The sequence below is a fragment of the Microcebus murinus genome, chromosome 19 (assembly GCF_040939455.1).
Source record: "Microcebus murinus isolate Inina chromosome 19, M.murinus_Inina_mat1.0, whole genome shotgun sequence".
Classification (NCBI taxonomy): domain Eukaryota; kingdom Metazoa; phylum Chordata; class Mammalia; order Primates; family Cheirogaleidae; genus Microcebus; species Microcebus murinus.
The window spans coordinates 2,230,884-2,243,265 of record NC_134122.1 but is presented as its reverse complement, the minus strand read 5'-3'; the positions used below and the strand labels follow the sequence as shown (position 1 = coordinate 2,243,265).

General features: G+C 53.5%; 2 protein-coding genes across 2 annotated transcripts; both read right to left on the bottom strand.

Moving 5' to 3' along the window:
* Positions 1 to 207: 207 nt before the first annotated feature.
* On the bottom strand, positions 208 to 3,111 carry LOC105859561 (testisin-like). The gene is made up of 6 exons (XM_012743418.3): positions 3,023 to 3,111; positions 2,646 to 2,672; positions 2,273 to 2,438; positions 1,374 to 1,657; positions 778 to 932; positions 208 to 528 (listed from the first exon to the last, which is right to left on the bottom strand). The coding sequence occupies exons 1-6, from the start codon at positions 3,087 to 3,089 to the stop codon at positions 286 to 288; spliced, it is 942 nt and encodes a 313-aa protein (XP_012598872.3). The 5' UTR covers positions 3,090 to 3,111; the 3' UTR covers positions 208 to 285.
* A 6,126-nt stretch (positions 3,112 to 9,237) lies between these two features.
* On the bottom strand, positions 9,238 to 10,059 carry LOC105859732 (histone H3.3A-like). The gene has a single exon (XM_012743800.3). It carries the CDS (start codon positions 9,958 to 9,960, stop codon positions 9,550 to 9,552), a length of 411 nt encoding a protein of 136 aa, XP_012599254.2. The 5' UTR covers positions 9,961 to 10,059; the 3' UTR covers positions 9,238 to 9,549.
* Between the last annotated feature and the right edge of the window lie 2,323 nt (positions 10,060 to 12,382).

Genomic DNA, 12,382 nt, shown 5'->3' with positions numbered 1-12,382 from the left:
GACACGCTGCAGCTGCTACTGCTCTTCCATCCAGTATCTTCCCGGAGACAGCTCTGCCGTTTGTAACAAAACCTGGGGTAATGCACGTGGGCGGGCAAGGACTAAGGGGTTAGGGCAGCTCAGGGGCTGAACTGGACATGGGTGACTGGGAGGAAGTTGTCAGGGAGCCCCCAGGCTGGAGGAACACTCTGCCAGGCGTCACTCAAACGTGTTTATTGGCACACAGGACAGGAGAGACCAGAGCCTGGCTCAGCAGGCGACTCGATCCTCACGGGCGCAGGACACTCAAGCCCCAAGCTGCAGGAGTCGGGGAGCCCAGAGCAGCGTGAGGAGGAGCAGCGGCAGGCAGGGGTCTGGCCTGGGCATGCCATTCCGGATCATGTGGTTCAGGATCCATTGGAAGTGCTGGCTGACATTGGTGTAGACACCGGGCCGGTTGGGCCGACCACAGCCCACTCCCCAGCTCACGACTCCAACCTGATACCACAGTCCCTGCTTCTCGCACACCAAGGGTCCACCTGAGTCACCCTGGGGAGCAATGTGGGTGAGACCAGCCTGGGGCAGGCTCAGGGAGCAGCAGAGGCCGGGAGAGCTGGAGGGGCCGTGGGGCTGGGTGCGAATCCTACTCCCCCGGGGCAGTCACCAAGCCTCAGTTCGTGCATGTGCAAAAGGGGGCCCACCGCCTCTGCCTCCCAGGGTTGGTGTACGGATCACATGAGGTAAGGGACACAGGCTGCTCTTACCCCTGGGACTGGGCGTGGTGGGAGGGACACTCACGAAGCAGGAGTCCTTGCCGCCTTGGGCATAACCAGCGCAAACCATGTCTCCCCAGATGTTCATGCGGAAATCAGGCCTTTGAAACAGGTGGTTGCATATGGAGTTGTTTATGATGGCAACCTGCACTTCCTGGAGGGTGTAGGGATATGGCAGAGCTATTGGGGGATGGGGGGACAGAGAAAGACAGCAACTTGAGGCTCTTCTCTAGGGATGGGTGACACAGGCTGGGGTGGGCCTGGGACTCTATTCTTGATGAGCCCGGGGCGGGGGGGTGGCAGCTAACGCCTGGGGGTGCATGAGCATCGTGGGGAAGTGGCTGAGGCCTCTGTCACCAGGCTCTCCCCATCCCTACCCCCTGCAGCCTGGGCCAAGCTAGCCTCCCTGTGGCCCCCACAGTCTGGGCCAGGGAGAGCTGAGTGTCTGGTTCCTGCCCTGGCAGGTGGGAGCCAGCGCAGAGAGGCAGGTGAGGAGAGGAGGGGAGCAGGCTGGCAGGGGGTTCCACCATGCCCAGGCCAAGGAGGGGGCTGCTATGCCTGAGACTTGGGCACAGATGAATGAGGGTAGGACCTCCCCGACCCGCCTGTCCCCAGCCTCACGTATATGCTCATGGATGTTCCCCCAGCCGGTCACCCAGCAGTCCGTCCGGTTCTCGAACTCAAATGTGGAGGACAGGACACAGACGGGCCTGATGTGTTTAGAGTACACGACAGAGGTGGACAACTTCACCATGGCAATGTCATGAGGTGCAAACCCCGTGAACCTGGGGCTCAAATAAATACGCTCCACATTGTAACGATTGTAGTAGGCCTGAAGGTTCCATAAAGATGGCATGGAACTCAGCTCGCCAAACTGAACCGACCATGAAAAGGGGAGAGTTGACCTGGTGGGGAGAAGAGAGCAGTCAGGGGCCCTGACAAGGTTTGGCCACCAGAGGGCCCGATGTGGGAGGTGAGGCTGTGGGGCTGCTACTCCTCCTCCCAGGCGCCATTAGCAAGTCCTTCTCCTGGGCATGACAGCCCCTGTAGACATGGGGCAGCCCAGAGAGGCCACAGCCAAAGTGCCAGAACCTGGGGACTGGGAGGGAGGGTGGGGTCTCGTCAGCTCACAGAGCTGTCCTAAGGATACTGGAATCCGGCAGAGCCCTCCAGCGGGACCCCAGGCCAGCAGAGAAGAAAGAGCAGATGCGCCGGGGCGTTGTGGGCGCCCAGCCGGACGCAGCCAGCACAGCTTCCCTGGGAGTGCTCGCGGCAGCCAGGCTCAGTGCCCGGCGGGTGCCCCTCCTCCCTGTCCTGCACTCCTGTGGCACGCAGCCACCAGAGGTGGAATGAGGGCAGATAGCACAGAGGGTAGTGCCATTTGGGTTAAGGACACACACACAAAAAGAATACCCCCAGATGAACGTAGAAATATTCTGGAAGAACCTGAACAGGGTTCCAAGGTCAGGGGCACCGCCCTCCCGCCTGCCTTGGCTGACCCCACCTGACCCCAGACTCACTTTCTGAAGCAGTGTGCAGCTGTGAGCACCCAACGGCGGCTGAGCAGGCTTGCTCCGCAAAGGTGGGAGCCCCAGTAACGCAGGCTCCCCTGCCATGGCCAGCGCCCAAGCTTCGAGTCATCTCCACCCACCACACGCGACGGTTTGGTCTGCCAGCCGCATGGCCCTGGGAGGGACAGACGGATCCCAGCTCAGCCTCCAAGCCGGCTCGCCCCTCCCCGCCTCGGCCCCACACCCGCGGTGTGTAGTGGGGGTACCCTGGGATACCCTCGCCCTCCCAGGATCCAGCGCGCACGCAGGTGGAGGAACGTGCCTGGGGACCCTCCCACGTGGTCTGCAGGGCCCGGCCCTCCCCCCAGGGCCCCTCAATTACTTAATAGCAGCCTCGCGTTCATGGGACCTAGGGCGGGAGAGGAATATAGATGAGACGCCCACTGCGCCCCGCCCATGTGCACCACGCAGGGAGGCGCGATCCGGGCGCCTTACCTGACAACAGGTCGGCCTCCTGCGACTCTGGGAGGAGGCAGGAAGGTGACCTCCCCTTGTGGCCCGAGAGCCTCCCCTTTTATCGAACCGACGCCCCCCCCACCCCCCAGCGTGCCCCCAGCTGCGCGGCTCTCCATGGCTCCCCTGCTGCCTCACCACCACCCCCGTGCGGCCCCACCGCACCCTCAGCGCGGTTCCCTGCACACGCCGCGACCCGCGTGCTGCCCCAGCGTCCCCAGCCCAGGGCGGCCCCCCGGGACTCACCTGGTATCCCGAGGGTCGCCCGCGCCAGCAGCAGCGCCAGCAGCAGCGCGCAGGCCCGCACGCCCATGGCCTCGGCTGCGCAGCGTGGCGCCCCCTCTGCTTCCTCCTCCCAGGCCGGCTGGGCGCCCCCTGGGGAGCGGGAGCCAGGGCGCCCTGGCCCAGCACCTGCCCCAGCTGGGCCTCCTGGGCCCGGGCCGTCTGGGGACCCTCAGGCCTCACAGTGCCCTGGCTTTCCGCTCCTGTGGGCCGCGTCCCCAACCACACTCCATGGTGTGACGCGAGAACCCGTGGACCTGAACACGCCCTTTCTTTTCTGCAACCCAGAGGTCCCAGCTGACCCCCTCCCCCTCTCCTCCACCCACTACTTCCCCCAGGACCCGGGACCTGGCCGGCAGCTGAGCCCCTGTTAGGGCGCAAGAGCAGGTCCTCCCTGTGCTGGGTTGGGGCCTAGCCCCGTTGGGCTGGGCAGGACAAGTTTCCTTCACAGCACTTTCTTGGGAACAGTGATGGTCCTGGGCTTGTCTTCCCTGAGCCGGCAGCCAGCTGTGCCCACCTGCCCTGGCCACACCCTGGCAAGGGCTCTTGCTCCGCTCCCGTCACTATCTTTGGGGTTAACCCTTTCTGGAAGTCAACACTGCCCTTGGCCGACTTTATTGTTGGGGATCCTGGATGGAAGGAAAGGGGCAGAAAGGGAGACAGGCGCCACTAGGTGGTTCAGCCATGTCCCTGTGACCCGTGACTCTGGAGGGGGTCTCTGGAGGCTGTGCCTGCTTGGTGCCTCTCTGTGTGTCCTGAACACCGGAAGGGACACGGAGGGATTTGCAGAGTGACCAGCTCCCCAGCGTCGCCTCAGGGGGCTCCCTCCAGAGGGACTCCCAGGAGCTTCCTCCAAGGCCACTCTCTGGGAGTCCTGGGCCCGGGCCCAGGTGCGGAGCAGGAGCCGGCAGAGCCAGGGTTCCTGCCTGGGGAGCAGTAGTGGAGATGGCCAGCCGGTGTCCTCGATCCAGGGCGCCTTGAGAGAGATGCTGGCGAGACACCAGGAGCTGGGGGACCAGAGATCCTTCTCCAGATGTTGATGCGGGCCCAGGACCACCGGTCCTTGACATCCTGCGCTGGGCCCTGCACCCCACCCAAGACGCCCTGCAGCGAGACGGGCCTGGGGCATGGGCTGGGGACTGAGCAGAAAGGAGCCCAAGGGGAGGCCAGGGCTGGGTGGGGACGAGCCCCCCGAGCACAGCCAGGGGGTGAGGTTTTCCCTACAAGTACCTTCCCTCTGTGTCCCAGGGCATGACAGCACTTGTGACTCGCCAGGCTCCTGCACACCCCTGCTCTCAGGGACATGCATGGCCCATCGCTCAGGACACTGCGCCCACAACCACCGCCAGGTGCCGTGGAGTGGCCCAGAGAGGCCCTTCTCAACTGGGGCCCAAGGGATCGCCTCAGTCTCGGGTCCTGCCAGACGCCCTGGGGACTCCCCATGGCCCTAGAGAGCCCCTGCCCGCCTGGCTCTCTCCTTCTTGTGCCCACCTACCTGCCCTTGGCCCCGGTGTGTCCTGTCCCAGCGAGCGCCAAGCTGGCTCCGGGCTCGGTCGCCTCTCCCTGCAGCCTCCTTTCCAGACAGCTGCGGGCTGGCTTCCTCCCCTCCCAGCCTGGCTCTCTCTGCCCCTGGCCCGCCTAAAGCAACCCCTTGGCCCCCACTGACCATCCACCCCACCTTCCTGAGGTGGTTTCTTCCTAGAATGTAGCGATATCCAAAGTGACGTTGTTTTTCTTTGTGGGTGTGTCACTGGCTGCCACCCAGCCCTGTGCACAACACGCTGAGTTGGTTGAATCTGAGGGTTGGCGGAGCACAGAAGGGGGCGAGGGCGGAGCGCAGAAGGGAGGAGCAATGGGAGGCGCGTGGGCTGGCAGAGTGTCCCCAGGGTGAGGGGCACGGGCTCAGGCCAGTGGGGCGACCTGCCCAGGACTGGCGCTGGCTGTGGGCTTCATAGACTGGCTCTCTTCATCTGCCAGGCAAGTGCCCAGGCAGGCAGGGCCCCGGCCCCAGCCCTGGCCAGGACTTTGGGATTCCCCCAGCCCTATCAATGACCCCAAGTCTCACCCCCAGCCCTATTCATGACCCTGGGATTCCCCCCCAGCCCTCCAGTTGACCTTAGGACCCCCAGGATGTGCTGCTTTGCTACCCACTGGGCCTAAGGCAGGGCTGCTGAGGACAGTGGCCTGTCTGAAAGGGGGGCTGTTTTTTGAAAGGGCCATATATTCAAAGTGACTCCCAAATGCAGAAAGAGCTGGGAAACCAAGAGCCAGTCAGACAAATCCAGTTTTTTGTTAAAGGACAGTTTATTTCGGGAACTTATGACAGAAGTCGGAGTGCATCAAGACAGCTAAATCTCCGCACCTGCTGTCCCCGTACCCAGGGCTTAGGGACAAGAGGGAAAGGGTGACCCGCTCTGTGCAGTGCCCAGAACAGGCACGCACACTGTGTGTCTGAGCCTATAATTTTTTCCATAACATCAAGGTTGCTTTGATCTCAAGGCAGGATGCATGATGAGCACGTGTTCTATGCTAAGGAGATACAGTAGAAATCAGGAGGTGTGCAAGGGGACAGGGTTACTCAGAAGTCAACTTGGCTGATTAGCATCCAAGATGGAGTCACTTTTGTCTCCACAGGTGCTGATGGTGTGCACCTCCCAGGGCTGCTGTGAGCATCTGGTGACACTCTGTGGGCCAAGTCCCCTACAAAGGAGACACTTCCATGGATTTCTTTCTGGGCCCTGGAGACAGCTGTGGCTCATAGACATGGGCAGAACCCCCAGGTGGGGGAAGTGTCCTGCCAGCTCCAGGCTTTATCACCTCATGGGCAGACACACCGGCAAAGGGACCCCACCCCAGCCTCATGGGCTGGAAACCTCGATTCCAACAGTGGCAAAACCCTGGAAAGGAACCCATAGAGGTGGCTGCAGCTCATCGCTCTGCTCCGTGGGCAGGGGTCGAACAGGAGGTCAAGATGCCAGGCTGTGTCCCCTGGAGCCCACAGGCTGGCAGGGAGGGTGCAGAGCAGGGCCCCAGGGAGACAGGTGAGGGCCGAGCTGAGGGCCACAAGGGTCTGAGGAGGGGGCGCTGTGGGATGAGGAATGGCTTTCTGTAGGGGGAGGGGCCGGAGAGGGGCCCTGGAGCTTTGGGCACTGGGTGGATCGCAGCAGGCAGCTACCCAGGGAGGGGAGGGCAGCGGTTCATTTCGAGAAGCTGCTACTGGCCGGGAGCAGAGCGAGTGCAGGGATCTGGAGCACAGAGGCTGCGGTAATGGGATGCCCTGTTAGGTACGCCCCAGGGAAACAAGGGTCCCCTCAGGGGTCCCGGCAGCGGCAACAGGTCTGAGAAGAAGGTCCCAGCAAGCCTTGGCGAGGAGCTGCTGCCACCTGAGGTTGAGCTGCAGATCGAGCTGGCAGTGCACGTGGTGTGGATGGTGACGTTGGTGCAGACACCCATCTTCTCAGGGAGGCCACAGTTGGACCCCCAACTCAGCGCCCCTGCCTGGGTCCAGGCGCCACCAATGTCACAGACCAGGGGGCCTCCAGAATCACCCTGGGATAAAGAAGGGACCCACTGTGTAGGAGCTTGAGGGCCCAGCGGCTCAGGGCCAGCAGTCCTCCTCACACAGGTGGGAAACTGAGGTTCACAGCCCCAACCCCTATTCTGGCACTAACCTAGCGGGCTGCCTGGAGAGCATGCAAGGACATTGCGGCAGAGAGGGAGCCCGTGCTGGGTCCTACAAACTCCCCTCCCCCAAGACTTAAGCAGCTGCAGTGTTTTGCCTTTCTAAGAGCCCAGCCTGAACAGACTACATCCTGGCTTAGGGCCCAACAGCCGGGCATCTTCACATCCCTGGAGCCCCATTGACCTCCCTGGCCTGCAGCCACCACCGCTGCTCTCAGCTGCAGCCAGGACCAAAGCTCAGGCAACTGGCAGCAGCGACACCTCCCCCAGCAGTGAAGCTGCTGCACATCAGCACAGGCCCTGAGGACAGCCTCCTGGCCCACAGCTGCATGCCTGGGGGCCAGCCACCTGCCTGTGCTGCTGTCGCTGATAGCAGCTCCCCAGCTGCAGGGCCACAGCGCATTTGCATACCCCTTGAGGGCAGGCTCCCCCACCCCCCACCGCCACTGCTGCCCACGCCCAAGTACTGCACCTGGGGTCGGGTTTGGCACTGCCTTTGCCCATCATGGCCAGCACTCCCAGAGACCATGAGGGGGCCTGAGGACAGGCCTGCCTGACCTGGTTCTGCCTCCCTAGCACCCAAGCATGCCATCCTGGGGCCTGGGGATCACTCTATCCACCACCACTGACACCTGAGCACCCCTCCCGGGGGACTGAGTATGGACCCACCTATTCTGCCATTACTACGGCTGGCACCCACCTGTGTGTATTACCTGTGGGCCTTGGCTCTGGCCATCCCCACCTGCCACAGCAACCACCTGGACCAGCACAGATTGCTTGGGAGCCAGAGGGTTGCCCTGCCACTGCTACTGCCATTGCCCATGCCACATCTGCTGTCCAGGGGCTTGAGAACCCAGCCACTTGCCTGGCCCATCCCTGCCACTGCCAGAACTCAAGCAAGAATCAACCTGCCCAAGGCAAGTTGGCCCAAGAATCAACTTTCCTTGACCCACCCACACTGCGTGCCAGTGTATGCTACCCTGGGGCCCCAAAACAGGCGTGGTTGGCCTGCCGCTGCCACCACTGGGGCCTGAAGACAGGCCTACCTGGCATCCCCATCCCCAGCACCCTTAGCCACTGAGGGTATCACAAACACCACTGACACTGTTTATAGCCAAAGAAAATACACAGAGACTACACTACTACATGCACTCAGAATCAAAGCCACAGTGCCCTCAACCAACACCAGAGATACATCTTCAGAAAAAAGCACCACCCCATGAAAGAAAATTTTTAAAACATGGAAGATGCAGCTATTACACCAGATGCGCAGATATCAACATAGCATCACAAGAAACATGAAAAAAAAGACCCAGAAATATGAACCTCCAATGGAGCACAATAATTCTCCAGGAGCAGATCCCAATGAAAAAGAAATTTGTGAAATGCCAGAAGAAGAACTGAAAATAATGATATTGGCCAGGCATGGTGGCTCACATCTGTAATCCTAGCACTTTGGGAGCCCAAGTTGGAAGGATCATTTGAGGCCAGGAGTTCGAGACATGCCTTAGCAAGAGCAAGACCCCATCTCTACAAAAAATAGAAAAATTATCTAGGCGTGGTGGTATGTGCCTGTAGTCTGAGCTACGAAGGAGGCTGAGGCAGAAGGATTGCTTCAGCCCAGGAGTTTGAAGTTGCAGTGAGCTGCACTCTAGCCCTGGAAACAGAATGTGAGACTCTGTCTCAAAAAAAAAAAGAAAAAAAAAAAGAAGAAAGGAAGGAATGAATGATTTAAAGTAGCTCAGTGAGATGCAAAAAACACAGAAAAACAATACAAATAAATCAGACAAATAATTCAGGATGTGAATGAGAAATTTACTAAAGGGATATACATCATAAAAAAGAACCAAACAGAAATCTTGGAACTGAAGAATTCATTGAATAAAATTTAAAAACAAAATCTTTGAGCTTCAACAATAGACTAGATCAAGCAGAAGAAAGAACTTCAGAACTTGCCAGGCGCGGTGGCTCACGCCTGTAATCCTAGCTCTCTGGGAGGCTGAGGCGGGCGGATTGCTCAAGGTCAGGAGTTCGAAACCAACCTGAGCAAGAGTGAGACCCTGTCTCTACTATAAATAGAAAGAAATTAATTGGCCAACTAATATATATACAAAAAATTAGCCGGGCATGGTGGCGAATGCCTGTAGTCCCAGCTACTTGGGAGGCTGAGGCAGCAGGATTGCTTGAGCCAGGAGTTTGAGGTTGCTGTGAGCTGGGCTGACGCCATGGCACTCACTCTAGCCTGAGCAACAAAGCGAGACTCTGTCTCAAAAAAAAAAAAAAAAAAAAAAAGAACTTCAGAACTTGAAGACAGGTCTTTTGAAAAACCAAATCAGACAAAAACAAAGAAAAAATAATTTTTTCTTTTTTTTTTAGTTACTGTCAATAAGAAATTTACTTGTTTTAAAAGAAATCCATGAACTTGTGTGAAACTCTTGTTAAAAAAAATAAAAAATAAATAAAAAAAATAAAAAAAAAAAGAAATCCAAATGCTGGCATTGTCCAGAAAAATTTAACAGGTTTATTTATAATTGTTATAAAGTTGAACTGCTGAAACTTGTTCACTGAAACATTTGACTTGCATTAATGCTTCACATCCTGCATTTATATTAAAAAGTCACACACAAATGAAAATGGAAAAACTGCCAATACCTGATTTCTGTCCCCTATTTTTCCACTTGAAATCATATACTTAGGTACCTTTTGACCCCATGGGGGGGGAAAAAAAATCTAACGTTTACAACTACCAATAACAGGAAGAAGAGAATCTTTTTTTTGAGAATGAAATGTTTTCCCATCATAGTGGATTCTTAAGCACGTTCTCCACGTATGCGGCGTGCTAGCTGGATGTCTTTTGGCACAATTGTTACACGTTTGGCATGGATAGCACACAGATTGGTGTCTTCAAGAAGGCCAACCAGATAGGCCTCACTTGCCTCCTGCAAAGCACCAATAGCTGCGCTCTGGAAGTGCAGATCTGTTTTGAAGTCCTGAGCAATTTCTCGCACCAGACGCTGGAAAGGAAGTTTGCGAATCAGAAGTTCGGTGGACTTCCGATAACGTCTAATTTCACGGAGTGCCACTGTACCAGGCCTGTAGCGATGAGGTTTCTTCACCCCTCCAGTAGAGGGCGCACTCTTGCGAGCGGCTTTTGTAGCCAGTTGCTTCCTGGGTGCTTTAGCACCGGTCGGTTTGCGGGCAGTCTGCTTTGTGCGAGCCATGGTATATAAAGACCTCCTTACTTACCCCCCTTCTCCTTCGGCTGGAGCTCGGAGCAAGAGGCGGCGCTGGCGCTTGAGAGCGACAGCTGCATGGCGGCGGCTGCGAACACAACTGAAAAAAGCAAAAAATAATTTTTAAAATAAGCAAATCCTTGGTTACATATGAGACACCACAAAGCAACCAAATATTAGAACTGTTGCTTTCCCAGAAGATGAAGAGAAGAACAAAGGGACAGAAAACCTATTTAATAAAACGATAGGGGAAAACTTCCCAAATCTATCTACATATTTAAACATCCAGATACAGGAAGCTCAGAGATCCCCAAATAGATACAACCCTAACAGGTCTTCTGAGCAACAAATTATAGTGAAACTGTCAAAAGTCAAAGTCAAAGACAGAATTCTAAAAACATCAAGAGAAAAGCATCTAGTCATTTATAGGGAACCCCCATCAGACCAGTGGATTTCTCAGCAGATACTTTACAGGCTGTAAGAGAATGTGATGATATAATCAAAATGCTCAAAGAAAAAAAATTGCCAGGCAAGGATACTATGCCCAGCAAAGTTATCCTTAGTAAATGAAGGAGAAGTAAAGTCTTTCCTAGATAAGCAAAAGCTTGTGGAATTCATCACCACAGACTGGCTCTCTAAGAAATGCCCCAGGGAATCCTGTACCTGGAAGTCAAAGGATAATCTCTACTCCCATGAACACACATGAAAGTATAAAACCCAATGGTAAAATAAACACACAAAGAAGGCTGAGAAAGAGAGAAAGGACTCAAAAGTTACCAATACAGAAAAACGTCAAACCATAATGATAAACAATAAGAGAGAAAGGAAGGAACAAAGGATATATAAAACAAGAAGAAAAAAATTAATAAACCGCTAGCAATAAGCCCTCACATACCAATAATAACCTTGAATGTAAATGGATTAAACTTTCCACTTAAAAGATATAGAGGGTTAAATGGGTGAAGAAAAATGACCCAACTATAGTTGCTGTCTGCAGGAAACTCATATTACTTTGAAAAAACACAAATAGACTGAAAGTAAAGAGATGAAAAGAAGATATTCCATACAAAAGAAAACCAAAGGTACACAGAAGTAGCTATACTTACAACAGATAAAATACTTTAAGTCAAAAGCAGTAAAAAGAAAAGTCATTATATAATGATGAAAGGATCGATACATCAAGAGGATATGACAGTTCTCAATATATGAGCACTGAACACCAGAGCACTCAGATATATAAAGAGAACATGATTTAACCAGAAAGGAGGTAGACTCCAATATAGTAATAGTTATGGACATCAACACCCCACTATCAAAATTATACAGACTATCCAGACAGAACATTAACAAAGGAACATTGGATTTAAACTGCACCTGAGAACAAATGGATCTAACAGACATTTACAGAACAATTCATCCAGCAGCTTCAGAATATATATTCTTCTCATCATTGTTTTCCAGGATAGACCATATGTTAGGCCACAAAACAAGTCTCAACAAAGTTTTAAAAATCAAAATCATATAAAATATCTTTACTGACAACAATGGAATAAAACTAGAAGTCAATAACAAGAGCAACTTCCAGAATTGTACAAATACATAGATATTGAACAACATGCTCTTGAATGATCATTGGATCAATGAAGAAATTACGGAGGAAATAAAAAAAATTCTTTAAACAAGTGAAAAGAGAAACACAGCACACCAATTAATACCTATGGGACAGAGTAAGAGCAGTATTAAGAAGGAAGTTATAGCAAAAAATGCCCATATCAAAAAAGTGGAAAGATTTCAAATAAACAATTTAATGATGCACCTGAAAGAACTAGAAAAATAAGAACAAACCAAACCCCAAATTAGTAGAAGGAAAGGAATAATAAAGATCAGAACAGAACTAAATGAAATAGACTAAAAAAATGTACAAAGGATCAACGAAATGAAAAGTTAGTTTTTTGAAAAGATAAACAAAACTGATAAACTGCTAACTAGACTAACCAAGAAAAAAAAAGAGAGAAAATCCAAATAAACAAATTCAGAAATAACAAAGGAGACAATACAAGTGATACCACAGAAATAAAAAAGATTGTCAGAGACCTTTGTACAACTATATCCTAACAAACTGGAAAACCTGGCAGAAATGGATGAATTCCTGGACACATCCAACCTACTAAGAGTGACTTGGGAAGAAATAAAAAACCTGAATAGACAAATAACAAGTAATAAGATTGAATCAGTAATAAAAAGACTCCCTACAAAGCCCAGGACTGGATGGCTTCACTGCATGAGCTCTTTCTTCCAAACTTACAAAGAACTAACACCTATTCTCCTCAAACTATTCCAAAAGATTCAAGAGAAGGGAATTCTCCCAAACTCCTTCTGTGGGGCCAGAATTACTCTTACATGAAAACCA

Bases quoted from the DNA above. Each gene is read 5' to 3' on its own strand.
- LOC105859561 (XM_012743418.3), bottom strand. From the start codon at position 3,089: ATGGGCGTGCGGGCCTGCGCGCTGCTGCTGGCGCTGCTGCTGGCGCGG. The intron at 2,439-2,645 runs GTAATTGAGGGG...TGTCCCTCCCAG, and splicing joins GAACGCGAGGCTGCTATTAA to GGCCATGCGGCTGGCAGACC. The intron at 933-1,373 runs GTGAGGCTGGGG...ATCCCCCAATAG, and splicing joins GAACATCCATGAGCATATAC to CTCTGCCATATCCCTACACC.
- LOC105859732 (XM_012743800.3), bottom strand. From the start codon at position 9,960: ATGGCTCGCACAAAGCAGACTGCCCGCAAACCGACCGGTGCTAAAGCA.